The following is an 18233-nucleotide window of genomic DNA, read 5'->3' as shown; positions in this document are numbered from 1 at the left end:
TCCAACTAAATACAGTGTCCTCCATGATTATTGGCATCCACTGTAAAGATTAGTAAAAAGGGTAAGAAAAAAAATCCACCTCTGATACCCCTTTTCCACCAAATCAGTTCCAGGGCTGGTTCGGGGCCAGTGCTGGTGCTGGTTCACAACTCGTTCAACTTGCGAGCCAGCTGAGAACCAGTTTGCTTTTCCATAGCTCGCGGTGCTAGGGGAAGCCACGTCATTACGTCGCTGTATACGTCAGTTACGTCGTTGTATACATCAGTTACGTCGCTGCGTTTGCATAAACCTTGGCGCGAATATCGAAGCAAAAACAGCACGGAAGAAGCAGCAGCAGCAACAACAACAATAATAATAATAATAATGGATGACTTCGCGTTTGTACAGCTGCTGCTTCTCGTCGCTTAAAAATGGCGATCTTTCGCGGTCTTGTTATTGTTGTTGGTCTTAACAACTCCGCACCCCCCCGCTGACGTAAGCGGTTCTTTCCTCTGGCCCAGCAGAGAGTTGGTGCTAGCCTGGAACCGTTTTTTCTGGCCCCAGAGCCAGTTCTTTGTCAGTGGAAACAGAAAACCCGGTTCCAAACTAAGCACTGGCCCCGAACCAGCCCTGGAACTGCTTTGGTGGAAAAGGGGCATTAGTGGAGTACCTTCATGAAAAAAAATGAAAAAAAAAGAGAAAAATTCAACTTTTAATTGAAATAAATATATTCAGAGAAAAATAAATATCAGTCATCAAGAAATAATTATTTTCAATAAAAACACATGTGCTTCAGGGCAGATGACCTGACATTTGTCTCTAGAATATTCTGGTATTAAGTGGAGTTCATTACTGTCTAAATGACTGCAAGTGTCCCAGGCGCTGTGGCTGCAAAACAAGCCCAAATCATCAGCCCTCCACCACCACACTTTATGGTCATATGCTGTGTTTTTGCTAAACATGGCACTTTGCACGATGACCAAACATCTCCACCGGATGGTCTAATCAGTCAAGTCAATATCTGATTAGCTAGTGCTAGCTGAGTACAGTGCTTTTAACAGTAGTCGCAAAGCAGGGCGGCACGGTGGTGTAGTGGTTAGCGCTGTCGCCTCACAGCAAGAAGGTCTGGGTTTGAGCCCCGTGGCCGGCAAGGGCCTTTCTGTGTGGAGTTTGCATGTTCTCCCCGTGTCCGCGTGGGTTTCCTCCGGGTGCTCCGGTTTCCCCCACAGTCCAAAGACATGCAGGTTAGGTTAACTGGTGACTCTAAATTGACCGTAGGTGTGAATGTGAGTGTGAATGGTTGTCTGTGTCTATGTGTCAGCCCTGTGATGACCTGGTGACTTGTCCAGGGTGTACCCCGCCTTTCGCCCGTAGTCAGCTGGGATAGGCTCCAGCTTGCCTGCGACCCTGTAGAAGGATAAAGCAGCTAGAGATAATGAGATGAGATGAGATGAGTCGCAAAGCAGCTTTACAGAAAAATAAAGATTTTAAATATATGAACTAATAAATTTATCCTTAATAAATATATCCCCAATGAGCAAGCCTGAGTGACGGTGGCAAGGAAAAAAAAAAAAAAACTCCGAGACGATATGAGGAAGAAACCTTGACAGGAACCAGATTCAAAAGGGAACCTATTCCCTTTGGAATATGGGATGCAAAACCCATCTTCATTTGGGTGATTTTATTATAAATAACTCACTTCTGTAACTGTGTCCTATATGGTCAAAAAGTGCGATTGTGTGACCAGGGAATTCAATATAGTTTTGACGTGAAGTCTATTTTGTTGAAGTTATTAACTGTTCACTCGAGACTTGAGTGCAAAACTGTTCATGACAACTGCAGTCCTAAGGTTATCGTGGTAACTGTAGTCCTCAGCCATCATAGCAAAACTGTTTGTATTAAGTGTCCCGAGCCATCAAAGAATATTGTTCCAGAACTTTTGTGGTTTGTTCAGATTCAATTTTCAAAAACCTAAATCATGCTCCATATTCTTTTTGGAGAGAAGGGGCTTTTTCTTTGCCACACTTCTTTACATACACACTATACCCCCCCCCACACACACACACGCAAAATCTGTAGATCATGTAAAACAATTTTGCAGCGTAAGGTCTCATGTCTGATCCAGTCTCTGTCGGTGGCACTTGCCACAGCTGAGCAAGCACACTTGGCATTTCCTCTGCAGAAATGCAGTCTAGTTCCAGCTTGTGCTTTCTTTTTCGCATCGTTATGGCATTTATATGCAACACAATGAGGCATACTTGCTTAAAAACTGATACATTTGGTAAAATACTTGTAAAACTAGCAAAACTACAATGTAAACAGAGAATATAAATAGCTGAGCTACTCCAAGTGACCACTATCTGACATCATTGCAGACGTCCCCATCGCAGGAAGCCCAACTGACATTTTAAAGAAAATTCCTTTTTCTCAAACACTATTTGATCTCCGAAAATGAAAATTTGATTTTTTTAAATCTGCGACTACTTTTATTAAAATAAGTTTGAGAATAACTCCGCTAGAGGATCCTTTTAACATTGGAGTTGCCCAGCGCTCTGTGGGGCAATACTTCTGTGCTCGCTTTCTGGATCCATGGTACAGTGTTCTGACCACTGTTGCCCGGTGGCGTCGTGGCGGCTGTGCTGGCGGTGTGGGATTTATCTTCGTGTACCTTTTGTTGGGACTGTGGCCAGCTACGCCACTGGAGTTACATCCTGATCTCTTTTGGTGGACTTTTTTTTTTGTAATTGTAAAGTGACCTTGGGTGTGAGAAAGGTGCTTATACAAGTTAAAATTATTATTATTATTATTATTATTTCTTCATCAATTATTAGAATTGATAACACAGAATTGAAGGAGTGTCTACTTACTTTTTCATATGACCATAAATGTGAATACCTGCAATATCTGCCTTTCCTGTGTTGTGTGGGTAACTGTCTGAGCAGTGTCTCAGTTCAGAGATAAGTTTGAAGTCAGAAGAGCGATAGACACCATTTCAGCATTAACTCTTCACTATACTGTGTATTGATATTGCTACTGTTTTCAGCAAAACTATTTCAAATGATTCTAAATGTCTGATGGATAATATGTAGGCTGATTACTGTCAGTTAATTGCCACTGAACGCACTGGGTGGCACGGTGGTGCAGTGGTTAGCACTGTCGCCTCATAGCAAGAAGGTTCTGGGTGTCTGCGTGGGTTTCCTCCGGGTGCTCCGGTTTCCCCCACAGTTCAAAGACATGCAGATTAGGTAAAAAATACCCTGCCACTGGGGTTGCACAAGCCAGTGCATACTTAGTGCTGGTCCCAAGCCCGGATAGATTGGGGAGGGTTGCACCAGGAAGGGCATCTGGTGTAAAAACCTATGCAAAATAAAATATGCGGAGCATGATGATCTGCTGTGGTGACCCCTAACGCAGAGCCGGCCCATGGCATAGGCAATATAGGCAAATGCTAAGGGCGCTGCGTCCATCCAGGTGCGCAGAAACGGGGGGAGAAAAATTATGACTTCCACTATTCTGAAAACGAGTTAGCATTATAATGTCTTAGCCTAATTTAATTGTACAGCAAAGCATGTAGTCAGGGTGCGATTTGTCAAAAAAAGCGGGGTGGGGTGGTGGTTGTTAATCATGAAACAATAAGCGCTCAACAGTGGTTCGCCCTGTCTATAGTGTGTCTTCGGGCGCGCAAGTGTGCATCCGCGGCTATTCTCTGTTTTGGCCATGTAATAGCCTAAGTGTTGTTGGCTAAAGAGTGTTTTTGCATAACGTAGATAACTGACATAGATCTGTTGCTCGTTTTGAATATGGCTGCACTTGGAGCAGTCTGTCGGTGTCGTTGAGCAGTCTGGGCTGAAGTAAAGGTCTTTTATGCACCGAACACGTTTTGCAGCGAGATATTCCAATGGTGCCTGGCACGTTTTTTTTTTTTTTTTAAATAAAACAAAGTTGCTTTGTTGATCTGTGTTCTCATTAAAATGACAGTTTAGCAGCTCATTCAAGCAACCATGTTGCGAAGAGCTTCCTGGAGGAAAATATAATAAACGCGTTGAAAACAAGAAACAATCTAAGTGCGTCAAGACTGCAGGGAAATGAAACAAGCACTCAGATGTGTTCTCTTTACCAGCGCCGGCGATTGCTATAGGCGACCTAGGCAATTGCCTAGAGCGCAAAGTGTGCCCAGGGGCGCCAAGGGTGACCAAAACCCCACCAAAAAGGAGGGATGGAGTTATTGAATGGAGATGTTACCAAGTGCATCAGTGGTGTACAGTGTTTTCAACCACTGTGCTGCCGAACTCTAGTACCGCGGAACACTAGTGTGCCGTGAGAGATCACCAAGTGTACCGTGGAAAATTATAGAATGACTGTATATTGTAAATATTGGCAACAGCGTTTTAGTTTCAGTCAACATTTTCTATTGGTGATGTGCCTTGAGATTTTTTCATTGAAAAAAGTGCGCCCTGGCTCATGAAAGGTTGAAAACCTTTTTTACAACACCTCTGATGCGGCTGGGGATGTAGAAATACGCGCTCCTTACCTCTGCTGTTACACTACCTGTGACAGTAGCTTCTGCTGAAAGAAGCTTTTCAAAATTAAAACTGCTGAAGACATACTTAAGGTCAACAATGAGTCAAGAACGTCTGAATGGGCTTGTTCTGGTGAGCATCAACCAAGAGATCTCAAGAGAAATATCATTTGATGATATTATCAAGGAATGTGCCATTAGGAAGACCAGACGAGTCCCATTGTAATGTTACTTCAATAACAAAGTACCCATAATAGCACTTTTGTTTGAAAATACAGCCCATTGATGTCCTAACAGGGTGCTTAAGTTTGCACAATTTAGAATTGTAGAATTTTTTATTCATTTAATTTGTTAATTCTTCAGAGATGACTTAACTTTTAATAGCAAAAAAGAAACTAAAAATAATTTCTTGTTTATTGTCCATGCACTACACTTTGAACAGGGTGCAGAAGAGTTTTTGCCCATTATATGGAGATATGTATTGAATTTGTGTGGTCATTTTACTTTGTGACACTTTATGTGAATAATGATAACAATAATAACAATAATGAAAAAGATAAAAAATGACTTCTTGTTTATTGTCCATGCACCATACATTGTTTAATAGTAATAGAATAGAGTGATTAGATTAAAGTGTTATTTAGATGTTATTAGAGGGTTTTTTTTCTTGGGGGGGGCGCCAAAACTCAATCTCGCCTAGGGCAGCCAAAGACCTAGAGCCGGCCCTGCCCTAACGGGAGCAGCCAGAAGAAGAACAACTGTTTCTGAATGCACAGGCTCATCTTGGTTCGGTTTTTATCAGAAATGAAGTAAGAAATTATGGCAAGTCATCTACTTGTTAGTAGATGATTTATATAATCATAATTAAAGAAATATATAATTACATTAATTATAATTCAAGAAAAAGCTCAACAAATTTCTAAATACACTCTTAATGCACAATACACTAGAAATGACGTGAAACGTAAACCACTGGTGTTGTCACCGCTTGCTAGTGTTATTAATTACATAAAATGAACTCCGTGCTCCAGTTAAGGACTTACAGAGTTTCCTGGACTGTCATCCGTATGTGTTTCAGTCTTGGGTTCCACTGCGAGTTCAGCATCCAGAATCTTCTCGACAGGCATGTCTTCATTAAAACTATTGGTCGACTCCACCTCATTATCACACTTCTCCTTCCCACGCTGCCTCTCTTCCTGAACCGCTACAGTGAGTCAGGAGGGACATAAATACAGTCCTTTTTAGTGTGTATCTATTATTTTATTATATCTGGATGGGTGTATTTGGTGTCACTTTGGTATTACTTTTATTTGAAGTACACGCGCACACACCTTCCCTCTTCATACCCATGGCCAGACACTTCTGGTAGCGACAGTATTGGCAGCGGTTGCGCTGGCGTTTATCAATCAGACACTCCTTATTGTCTCGACATGTGTAGGTCAGGTCTTTCCGGATGGTCCTCTTGAAGAAACCTTTGCACCCCTCACAGCTGTACACACCATAGTGTTTTCCTGCATTCACGAAAAAGCCAAAACACAATGTGTAATCCATGAAGCATACACAAAATGGGAGTAGCTTGGCTAAAAAATAAATAAAAATAAAATAAAAAAAATAATAAATAATAAAAAAAAAAAAAAGATCCAATTTTCTCAGCCAAAAATCAACACAGACATGGTTTTGACTGGCACATCCATCCATCCATTATCTATACCACTTATCCATCAGGCTCGTGGGGGAAGCTGGAGCCAATTTTTTGTTATTCTTATTTCCATTGTCCACACAGTTTCTTTCACTAAACAAGAATGCTCTGAGAACACAATATCCCTCGCTGGCAACTATATCTATGCTATAAATGCTTAATACACCCTCATGAAATTGTCAAAGTTTGGTAATCAAGGGCCATAACTCTGGTAAAATGCGACTGAATTGAACAAAATTGCAGTATGCGTACTACCGATATAAAGAATCCTGTCAAGTTTTGTGAAATTCCTCCAAAAATTGTGAGAGGAGTTGATTTCAGAAGGTGAGTACCCTTCCCGGGACGGATGGACAGACAGAGGGACGGATGGACATCGCCACGACATAATTCCCCTTTGGGCCTTTCGGCCAGTGGGGGATAAAAATTGTGAGAGGAGTTGATTTCAGAAGGAAAACACACTCTCATGAAATTGTCAAATTATAATTTTGTTAGTCAAGGGCATAACTCTGGTAAAATGTGACCAAATTTAACGAACTTACAATATGCGTACTACGGACATATACCAATGCCTCTTGTCAAGTTTCATGAAATTCCTCTAAAAATTGCGAGAGGAGTTGATTTCAGAAGGTGAGTACCCTTTCCTGGGACGGACGGGCGGATGGACGGACGGGAAGGCATATGGACAGACATCGCCACGACATAATCTCCCTTCAGGCCTTTTGGCCAGCGGGGCATAATATACTAAACATGTCATTTCAATCTTTTTTTTTTAATTCACTCAGTTTTATTCTTCCATAAAAGCACACTTATATTGACACTGTCTGATACTGTCTCTCTTGAACATGACGCATTCTGCTCGAATGCGTGGATGCTGCTTATGTCAAGCATGCGTGCACACGGTTTTTTCTCTTTCCCAGGTGCTGCTTCAATCAAACTGATAAGTGCTCAACATTTGCACAACAGTATAAAGTTGCATGGGTGATAACTGCACCGAAGAGGGAGGAGTGAGCTTGTGTGGAGACAAGGGGGGGGCACCCCCTTTGAGTGGGATGAAAATCTCTGGAATACTAGTGTTAATAGATAGCCCATAGCATACTGTGCTGACTGTATCTGAAATCATAAGGATTACCTGAGGAGCGATCACCACAGATGGCACAGATATGTTTGGACATGGAACCGGGACTGGTGCACTGATAGCTGTTGACGGTGGACAGTGACAGCAGACCAGGAGGAGGCTTCACATCCTCTGAGCTGCTCACACTGCTCAGAGAGTTCATCTGCATGATGGATAGAAAGAGGAAACAGAGAGAGATCAGGTCTTGCATTATATCGGCAAACACACACAATGAAACATTTTTTTCCTGAGTTTTCACCCGTGCCTATTACTCTGTAAAAACACCATCCATCCATCCATCCTGCTCTCTCTCTGGCACTTTCTCGCTCACTCTCTCTCTCTGTCGCTCAGAAATCATTTCTCAGCTACATGATTTCCGCCCAGTCCCATCATACCCTTGGCCTTGTGTTACCAACAAGTGTGTGTACACTTTTTAAAATATTTTTTGTATACACACTGAATTTCCCTGAGGGGAAATTAGGATTCTTTGCATTTAACCCATCTGAGGCAATGAACACACACATGCACACACATACCCAAAGCAGTGGGCAGCTACGCTACAGCACTTGGTTAGATGCTTTGCTCAAGGGCACTTCAGTCATGGATGTACAGGGGAAGGGAAAGTGCTCTTCATTCACACACACCCAATTATGTAATTGTAAACCAGAGAATCAAACCGGCGACCTTTTGGTCCCAAGACTGCTTCTCTAACCTTTAGGCCATGGCTGCTCCATATTTAGCCCTTTTTGAAGACAAGGGGGAAACACATGTCCTCACAATCACCTGGTCCTCACAAAAACACAGTGTTTTACATCTTTTATTTGAAAAACTAAAAGTACGGGTTTATGCCAAGGAAGAGCACATCGGATGCAATTTTTGCTTTAAGAATGTTAATGGAGAAGTACAGAGAAGGCCAGAGGAAGCTACATTGTGTGTTTGTAGACCTGGAGAAGGCATACGATAGAGTGCCGAGAGATAAGTTATGGTATTGTATGAGAAAAAGTGGAGTGAATGAGAAGTATATTAGAGTGGTGCAAGACATGTATGAGAACAGTGAAACAGCAGTGAGGTGTGCAGTTGGAACAACTGAATGGTTCAAGGTGAAGGTGGGACTCCATCAAGGATCTGCTTTGAGTCCTTTTTTGTTTGCCATAGTGATGGATAGCTTAACGGACGAAGGGAGGCAAGAGTCACCATGGAACATGATGTTTGCGGACGATATTGTGATATGTGGTGAAAGTAGGAAGGAGGTTGAGTTGGGTTTGGAGAGATGGAGGTATGCATTGGAACGAAGAGGAATGAAGGTGAGCAGCAGCAAAACAGAATACATGTGCATCAATGAGAATGGGGATGAGAGTGTAGTGAAGATGGAAGGAGTAGACGTAAAGAAAGTTGGTGAATTCAAGTACCTGGGGTCAACTGTGTAGGAAAATGGGGGCTGCGATAGTGAGGTGAGAAAGAGAGTGCAGGCAGGGTGGAGCAGTTGGAGAAGGATTTCGGGAGTCATTTGTGATAGGAAAGTCCCAGCAAAAGTGAAAGGTAAGATGTATAAGACAGTAGTGAGACCAGCTATGATGTATGGATTGGAGAGAGTACCCTTAATGAAGAGACAGGAGGCAAAGTTGGAGGTGGCGGAGTTGAGGATGTTAAGGTTTGCGATGGGAGTGACGAGGTTGGACAGGATAAGGAACGAGCACATCAGAGGGACAGCACATGTGGAGAGCTTGGGAATTAAGCTAAGAGAGATGAGACTGAGATGGTATGGGCACATCCTGAGAAGAGATGCAGAGCATGTTGGAAGGAGAATGTTGAGGATGGAGCTGCCAGGCAAACAAAAACGAGGAAGGCCAAAGAGGAGATACATGGATGTGGTGAGAGAGGACATGAAAGTGGCAGGTGTGGTAGAGAAGGATGCGGAAGACAGGGAGCAATGGAGACAAAAGATCCACTGTGGCGACCCCTAATCGGGAGCAGCCAAAAGAAGAAGAAGAAGAAGAAGATTTGAAAAACTAAAAGAGTCAAACATTTAATTCTGGTTAATGAGGTTAAGGTTCAGCTTACATTTAATGCTGCATTAACTAACTACAGTCATCTTTAGGTCAATGGAAGGTCCTCGCAGAGACAGAAAACCATGTGTTTGTACAGTGGCTTGCAAAAGTATTCAAATCCCCTTGAATTAATCAGGTTTTTTTAAAGAACAAATGATAAATGCACACATTCATCGGTCAGCATTTTTTTATTACAAACTCGTGTTCTCTTACAGTGAATCCTTTAAATTAAAATTAATTATTGGTCAGCAAGTATTTCAAATTCAAAGTATTTCAAAACCAAAAACTGAAAAATTCTGCTTGCATTCAAACCCCCAGGTTCTGCAACCTCCAGGTGAAAGTTATTGTAATGAGGACACAACTGATTTGTAATTGGCCTTCACCTGCGGAATATAAAAACAGCTCCCATTTCCTGAATGAAACATACCTTAATTGAACTGTCACTGAAGAGATGGTCAGTCTGAAAGAAAGAAGCGAAACCAAAGACTAAGAAGCATTCTCAGAAAGTCAAGAGCATTAAGCACTGTAAGATCAACAGTGAGGAAGTGTAAGCTGCATGACATCACCCAAGCAATACCTACACAAAACCCTCCCACAAAACTCAAAAACAAGACAGAGACTGGTGAGGGAAGCCACAATGAAGCCAACAATAACTCTGATGGAGTTGCAGAGTAGAGTGGCAGAAAGTGGAATGAAAGTGTATCAGACAACCATTTCAAGAGCTCCACATAATTGAGGACTGTATTGCAGGCATGGCTAAAAAGATATTGTGGCTTGGTAAGGGAATTGAATACGTCTGTAATTCACTGTATAAATCAGAATTTCAGCTTTCACTTCCCGATATTTACATCTAGATGTGTTAAACAACATAAAAGATGCCACCTTTCGGTTGAACCCATAGACATATAAACATAGACACCGCCTTCTGCATAGAATCATACGTCATCCTCACCGCCATACTGGATGTGGCAAAGTGGAGATTCTTCAACCATCTCTGGTATAGCGTCTAGACAGTAGCCAAGAATAAAGATGCCTCATTCATGTGCTGTGTTTAACTGTACCAACAGGTTTACCGTCCAAACGAGATCACATGGGATTACCTTTCACAGGTGAGACTGGAAAAATACTTTTCATTATATTTGGTCATTATAATGTAATTTTACGAACAGATTTTTCTGACTTTGTGGCTGTGGCAGCGGGGGCGTGGTCAAGCACCGGTCTGTGACAGGAGGGCGGAGTTGGGGAAGGTAAGTGGCAGAATCGCTTCACCTGAGTGTGATTAATCTATGTTTTGTGTGTGTTCTCCCCAGTAAACCGGGCTATTTAAGGAGGGAGAGCGAGAGCAGAGGAGCTCTACAACCCGAGCACCGGAATGTGTGTGTGTGTGTGTGTCTGAGAGAGAAAACCGCTTCCGCTGAAAAGTGAGAATAAAACTGTTTTGCGAACTCAGTCTTTGTCCTGCCGTCCTCTGTGCTCCACCCACATCCAGCGAACATTTACAGTGGTGCCGAAACCCGGGATCGTGGAGCACCTGTCCTGCAGCCCCATGGAATCCTCCCCGTTCGCGGACTTGATCCACGCCCTCGCCACGGCTCAGCAGAGCCAGCACCAGGCTCTCGTCACGCTCCGGAAGGAGCAGGAGCAGCGCTTCGAAGCCCTGGTGCTGGCTCAACAGGAAGACCGAGAGGCGTTCCGGCGCCTCCTCGCGTCGGCGGGGTCCACCAGCGCACCGGCCGCGGGCCCGTCTCCCATCACCTTGACTAAGATGGGCCCGCAGGACGACCCCGAGGCATTCATCGCGTTGTTCGAACAGGTCGCCGAAGCCTCGGGGTGGCCGGTGGAGCAGCGCGCGGCGCGCCTCCTCCCCCTCCTGACGGGAGAGGCGCAGTTAGCCGCACTACAGCTCCCCGCCGACCACCGGCTGGCCTACGCCGACCTTCGCCGGGCTGTCCTCCAGCGCGTGGGGCGCACGCCGGAGCAGCAGCGCCAGCGCTTCCGCGCGCTGCGAATGGAGGAAGTCGGCAGCCCATTCGCGTTCGGCCAGCAGCTCCGGGACGCCTGCTGGCGGTGGCTGAGGGCCGAAGATCGCGACGCCGAGGGGATCATCGACCAGGTGGCGCTGGAACAATTCATCGCCCGCCTACCCGCCGGAACCGCGGAGTGGGTCCAGTGCCACCGCCCGGCGTCGCTGGATCAGGCCGTAGGACTGGCGGAGGATCATCTGGCGGCTGTCCCGGCGGCAGGACAACGGCTGTCATCTTCTCTCTCCTCTTCTCTCTCTCTCTCTCTTCCCCCTCCTCCCGTGTCCCGTCCTCGCCCCATTCCCCCACCACGGAGGCGGGGGCCGGCTCCACCCCAGCCGGCCCACCGCACCCGTGGTGCCCTCCCGTTTCTCCCTTCTGTGTCTGTCTCTCCCCCCCCTCAGGTGAGTGACCCTCAAACCACAGCTGCAGAGGGGAGGCCCGGGCCGGTTTGCTGGCGCTGCGGGGAACCGGGCCACCTGCAGCAACAGTGTGTCGCGATGGAGGTGGGGGCGGTGGTGCGGATCCCCGACGCGCCAGAGGCTGCCCTCGATCAGGCCGGAGCATATCGCATACCGGTAAGTGTACAAGGGGCGACATATCAGGCGTTGGTGGATTCGGGTTGCAACCAGACCTCGATCCGCCAAAGCCTGGTGCAAGACGAGGCATTGGGGGGAGCACAAGGGGTGAAGGTGTTGTGTGTGCACGGGGATGTTCACTGCTACCCGTTGGTGTCGGTCCACATATATTTCAGAGGGGACAAATCCATAGTAAAGGCGGCGGTTAATCCTCGCCTTACCCACTCTTTGATCTTGGGGACTGATTGGCCGGGATTCCGGGGGTTGATGGCACACCTAGTAAAGAGTGGGTCCTGCCGGTTAGCGGGTGGGGGTCCCGGTGTCGTTTTGGCTGGAGCTGCGGTCGCAGAGCCGTCTACGTCATCTCCGCGACAGAGTGAGGAGCCCCCGGCCCCTCCTCTTTCTATTGGGGAATCCCTCGCGGATTTCCCACTGGAACAATCGCGAGACGAAACTCTGCGACACGCGTTTGACCAAGTGAGAGTAATCGATGGTCAAACGCTCCAGCCGAACGCCACCCCGACCTTCCCCTATTTTTCCATTTTAAAGGATAGGTTGTACCGAGTGACGCAGGACACTCAGACGAAGGAGCGTGTCACCCAGTTGTTAATTCCAAGGAGCCGCCGGGAATTGGTATTCCAGGCGGCTCACTTTAATCCCATGGCGGGACACCTCGGGCAGGATAAAACACTCGCCCGGATAATGGCCCGGTTCTATTGGCCGGGGATTCGCGGCGACGTCCGTAAGTGGTGTACGGCGTGCCGCGAATGCCAGTTAGTTAATCCCGCGGCCATTCCAAAAGCGCCTTTGCGCCCCCTACCATTAATCGAGACCCCGTTTGAAAGAATTGGGATGGATCTCGTCGGGCCATTAGATCGGTCAACACGAGGGTACCGCTTTATATTGGTTCTGGGGGACTATGCAACGCGATACCCGGAAGCGGTGCCTCTTCGCAATATCTCCGCACGTAGTATTGCAGAGGCCCTCTTCCACGTCATCTCCCGGGTCGGAATCCCGAAAGAGATTCTGACTGATCAAGGCACCTCGTTTATGTCACGAACACTGGCCGAACTGTATGGGCTACTGGGTATTAAGCCGATCCGCACCAGCGTGTATCACCCACAGACGGACGGTTTAGTCGAACGGTTCAACCGCACCCTCAAGAATATTATCAAAAAATTCGTAAGTGAGGACGCACGTAACTGGGATAAGTGGCTCGAACCCTTGTTGTTTGCAGTGCGAGAGGTCCCCCAAGCCTCCACGGGGTTCTCCCCGTTTGAATTATTATATGGGCGTAAGCCGCGCGGCATCTTAGATGTACTGCGGGAAAATTGGGAGGAGGGACCTTCGCAGAGCAAAAATGAAATTCAATACGTTATGGATCTGCGCGCAAAACTCCACACACTCACCCACTTAACTCAGGAGAATTTGCGGCGGGCCCAGGAACGGCAAACCCGCCTGTACAACAAGGGCACGCGCCTTAGAGAGTTCACTCCGGGAGATAAGGTACTCGTCCTGCTGCCCACGTCGAGCTCCAAATTAATCGCCAAGTGGCAAGGGCCCTTCGAGGTCACACGGCGAGTCGGGGACGTCGACTATGAGGTTAGGCGAACGGACAGGGAGGGGGCGCTACAGATCTACCACCTCAATCTGCTGAAGCTCTGGAACGAGGAGGTCCCCGTGGCGTTGGTGTCGGTAGTTCCGGAGAAGGCGGAGCTGGGGCCGGAGGTCCAAAAAAGGTCATTGGCATCTCGCACCTCTCCGGTCCCCTGTGGAGACCACCTCTCCCCGACCCAACTCACGGAGGTCGCCCAGTTGCAGGCCGAGTTTTCGGATGTGTTCTCGCCCCTGCCCGGTCGCACCAATCTCATAGAACACCACATAGAGACGCCCCCGGGGGTGGTAGTGCGTAGCCGTCCTTATAGATTACCCGAACACAAAAAAAAGGTGGTTCGGGAAGAACTTCAGGCCATGCTCGAAATGGGCATTGTCGAGGAGTCCCACAGTGACTGGAGCAGCCCGGTGGTCTTGGTTCCCAAGGCCGACGGCTCGGTCCGGTTCTGTGTGGACTATAGAAAAGTCAACGCGGTGTCTAAATTTGACGCGTACCCAATGCCTCGTATTGATGAGCTGCTCGATCGACTAGGCACGGCTCGCTTTTACTCGACACTGGATTTGACGAAGGGATATTGGCAGATCCCCTTGACTCCATTATCCCGGGAAAAAACGGCCTTTTCCACACCGTTCGGCTTACACCAGTTCGTCACACTTCCATTTGGGCTGTTTGGGGCGCCCGCTACGTTTCAGCGGCTGATGGACCGGGTCCTCCGGCCCCACGCCACCTATGCGGCCGCTTACTTGGATGACATCATCATTTATAGTAATGACTGGCAGCGGCACCTGCAACACCTGAGGGCCGTCCTTAGGTCGCTGAGGCGGGCGGGGCTCACTGCCAACCCGAAGAAGTGTGCGATTGGGCGGGTGGAAGTACGGTATCTGGGCTTCCACTTGGGTAACGGGCAGGTGCGTCCCCAAATTAATAAGACCGCAGCAATTGCGGCCTGCCCGAGGCCCAAGACCAAAAAGGGGGTGAGACAGTTCCTGGGGCTGGCTGGCTATTATCGTAGGTTTATACCTAATTATTCGGACGTCACCAGCCCGCTGACTGACCTCACTAAAAAGGGGGCGCCAGATCCGGTCCAGTGGACGGAGCAGTGCCAGCGGGCTTTCTCTGAGGTAAAGGCTGCACTGTGTGGGGGGCCACTGTTACACTCCCCTGACTTCTCTCTCCCTTTTTTGTTACAGACGGATGCGTCGGACAGAGGGCTGGGGGCCGTTTTGTCCCAGCAGGTGGGGGGAGAGGATCGCCCAGTGTTATACATCAGCCGGAAGCTGTCGGTGCGTGAGGGGCGCTACAGCACTATCGAAAAAGAGTGTCTGGCGATCAAGTGGGCGGTCCTCGCCCTCCGTTACTACCTGCTGGGGCGCTCTTTCACCCTCTGTTCGGACCACGCGCCCCTCCAGTGGCTCCACCGCATGAAGGATGCCAACGCGCGGATCACCCGTTGGTATCTAGCGCTCCAACCTTTCAACTTCAAGGTGGTCCACAGGCCGGGGGCGCAGATGGTCGTTGCGGACTTCCTCTCCCGTCAAGGGGGGGGGGAGTCGGCTGCGGGCCGGACGGGCGCCCGGCCTGAGTCGGGCGGTGGGGGTATGTGGCAGCGGGGGCGTGGTCAAGCACCGGTCTGTGACAGGAGGGCGGAGTTGGGGAAGGTAAGTGGCAGAATCGCTTCACCTGAGTGTGATTAATCTATGTTTTGTGTGTGTTCTCCCCAGTAAACCGGGCTATTTAAGGAGGGAGAGCGAGAGCAGAGGAGCTCTACAACCCGAGCACCGGAATGTGTGTGTGTGTGTGTGTCTGAGAGAGAAAACCGCTTCCGCTGAAAAGTGAGAATAAAACTGTTTTGCGAACTCAGTCTTTGTCCTGCCGTCCTCTGTGCTCCACCCACATCCAGCGAACATTTACAGTGGCTAATATGAAGTCTCGCGCATAATAGCCACTCGGTGAAACCTGTCTCCAAATAACGAAGTATTTCCTTCGTAACTACGCTGATTGTTGTTAGTTGCTTAGCTAACTTTTCACATACTATGTATATAGGTTTCCCAAAAATAAAGACATGAAAAAGCAGTGGGAGACAGCTGTGCGACGGGAAGGGTCTTCTGCTACTCCGTCATCCATGCTCTGCAGTGAACACTTCAGAACGGAGGATTTTGACAGAACAGGTCAGACAGTCAGGATCAGAGAAGGAGCTGTTCCTTCAGTCTTCAGTTTCCCAGCTCATCTCCACCGGGTAGGTGTATAGTTATAAGCAGTGAGAATTAGATAATACAGTGCCACACTATGATGAACGTTTTTGAACGTATGATGAATGTTTTTAACCTTTCTGAGTGTGAAGGAATCAGTGATGTATTTTGTTTTGGTATGACGTTAGAACCTGGCCGAACTCAGTTTGGCGGCCATTCAGCTCACTTTATTCAACGAGAGTAGGTCTGTGTGGTGACTCAATAAATAAAACAGTAAATTTTTATTTTCATTCATTATTTCCAGTTTTTCCACTATTTCCATCATTTATCATATTCAGTCTTGTAGGTTGGTTATTTTGGCCTCAGGTTTTGGTAGCTTGCTACGGTATGCTGACTGATTAGCTTACCTGAGCTATCTATCGCTAGTTTGCAGTGTACAGGGTATTTCGCACACTATTTATAACCATCACATTAAAAGTTATACATGTTGTTTTGATGCCTGTTTGTTTCCCAAATATATACGTGTGTGTCTTAATGGGTGAATAAAAGGCATCGAGTTAAATATTATTGTAGAAAGGGGCTTTATGAAGTTCAGTCCATTTACTTGCATTGGTTTATGGGGAAGATTTGCCACATCCAATATGGCAGACACTCTGACGTATCCCAGCAACGGGCCACTCAGCTCAATGCGGCGTCTATGTTTATATGTCTATGGGTTGAACCCACCCATTTTCAAGTGATCAATAATACTGGAACACACGACGGACAGGTGATCCTTGTTGTCCAGGTATGCCCTGTTAGATCAATTGCTTAAACTATTAATAGCTCTGAATATCTACTTGTCTTTTGGTTTGAGCCTTGAGTTTCAGCTGTAAAGACTGCATTTGTTGTGAAAAAGGACAAACTAACATGAAGACCAGAGAGCTGTCTACGGGAGAAAAGCAAGCCATTCTGATGCTGAGAAAAGAGGGAAAATCAATCATAGCCATTATATAAGCAATTACCATAGCCAATACAACAATTTGGAATGTTTTGGTAAAGATAGAAACCACTGGTGTACTAACAACCAAACAGTGAACAGATCAGCCAAGGAAAACAACAGCAGTTCACAACAGAAACATTGGGAGAGCTGTGAAGTAAAAACCAAAAGCAAGAGTCAGTGACATCACCAACAACCTCCACAGGTCAGGGGTGAAGGAAGGACAATCCACTGTTTGAAAAAAAAGACTTTGAGGTCAGCAATATAGAGGCCATATCACTCAAACAAGATGTGAATCACTCCTCAGCAGTAAGAATCAGAAGGCCAGACTGGAAGTCAAAAATGCCCCTTTTCCACCAAAGCAGTTCCAGGGCTGGTTCGGTTCCAGGGCTGGTTCGGGGCCAGTGCTTAGTTTGTGTTAGGACTGGGACTGTTTTGGCCTCTAGAGGCCGCTGTTATTTCCTGTTTTTTGTCTATGTTTGTTTTGGCCTCTAGAGGTCGCCACTGTGTCCTATGTTTTGGGTTGGTGTTGATTGCCTGTTTTCATTAGTGTCACCTGTTTCCAATTTGTTTTGTGTATTTATACCCCCTGAGTTCAGTCCTCTTGTTATGTTTAAGCTCCAGTTACCTCTGTTCCGATTTCCTCGTCCATGTCCTTGTGTTCTTTGTATTTTTGCTTTCTTTTGGACTTTGTGGATTTTGTTTTTTGACTTTGTGAATCTTCTGAGCATTTGGCATTTTTGCCTTTTCTTTTCTAGTTTTTTTGGCTTTTGTATTGACTTTGAACTTTTGGATTTTTTATTTTTTCCCTTAAGATCTTCTGAGCGTTTTGGATTATACTTTTTGGATTTTTTGTAAATATTGTAAATAAACCTTTTTATACTTTTTATACTTCCGCCTCACGCCTCTGCATTTGAGTCATCCCCCTGGTGGCCTAGTGGGGGTTTGCTGGATTATCACATCAGCGAACCAGGTTCGAATCCCAGCAAAACCCTAACAGTTTGGAACCGGGTTTTCTGTTTCCACTGACAAAGAACTGGCTCTGGGCCAGAAAAACCGGTTCCAGGCTAGCACCAACTCTCTGCTGGGCCAGAGGAAAGAACCGCTTACGTTAGCAGGGGGGCGGAGTTGTTAAGACCAACAACAATAACAAGACCGCGAAAGATTGCCATTTTTAAGCGATGAGAAGCAGCAGCTGTACAAACGCGAAGTCATTTATTATTATTGTTGTTGCTGCTGCTTCTTCCGTGTTGTTTTTGCTTCGATATTCGCGCCAAGGTTTATGCAAACGTAGTGACGTAACTGACGTATACAGCGACGTAATTACGTATACAACGACGTAACTGACGTACAGTATACAGCGACGTAATGACGTGTCTTCTCTTAGCACCGCGAGGGATGGAAAAGCAAACTGGTTCTCAGCTGGCTCGCAAGTTGAACGAGTTGTGAACCAGCACTGGCCCCGAACCAGCCCTGGAACTGATTTGGTGGA

General features: G+C 46.8%; 2 protein-coding genes across 5 annotated transcripts in view; one reads left to right on the top strand and one right to left on the bottom strand.

Annotated features, from left to right (window-relative positions):
* rxrgb (retinoid X receptor, gamma b) overlaps positions 1-18233 on the bottom strand; it is a 100137-nt gene that overhangs the window by 30647 nt on the left and 51257 nt on the right. Inside the window, exons 3-6 of one of the 4 annotated variants that reach the window (XM_060917326.1) lie at positions 9787-9819; positions 7327-7474; positions 5803-6009; positions 5542-5702 (exon numbers count right to left, since the gene is read on the bottom strand). In XM_060917326.1, coding sequence (XP_060773309.1) covers positions 5542-5702; positions 5803-6009; positions 7327-7474; positions 9787-9819 — 549 coding nt within the window. The remainder of the gene's footprint in view (positions 1-5541; positions 5703-5802; positions 6010-7326; positions 7475-9786; positions 9820-18233) is intronic. The other 3 variants (XM_060917328.1, XM_060917329.1, XM_060917330.1) reach the window with 3 other exon arrangements.
* Positions 10561-15480, top strand: LOC132883564 (uncharacterized). The gene is made up of 2 exons (XM_060917331.1): positions 10561-11958; positions 15295-15480. The coding sequence occupies exons 1-2, from the start codon at positions 10906-10908 to the stop codon at positions 15295-15297; spliced, it is 1056 nt and encodes a 351-aa protein (XP_060773314.1). The 5' UTR covers positions 10561-10905; the 3' UTR covers positions 15298-15480.

Source organism: Neoarius graeffei, chromosome 3 (genome assembly GCF_027579695.1).
Source record: "Neoarius graeffei isolate fNeoGra1 chromosome 3, fNeoGra1.pri, whole genome shotgun sequence".
NCBI classification, from domain to species: Eukaryota; Metazoa; Chordata; class Actinopteri; order Siluriformes; family Ariidae; genus Neoarius; species Neoarius graeffei.
The sequence above is the reverse complement of the archived record's forward strand: the minus strand, read 5'-3'. Positions and strand labels throughout refer to the sequence as shown.

Bases quoted from the DNA above. Each gene is read 5' to 3' on its own strand.
- LOC132883564 (XM_060917331.1), top strand. From the start codon at position 10,906: ATGGAATCCTCCCCGTTCGCGGACTTGATCCACGCCCTCGCCACGGCT.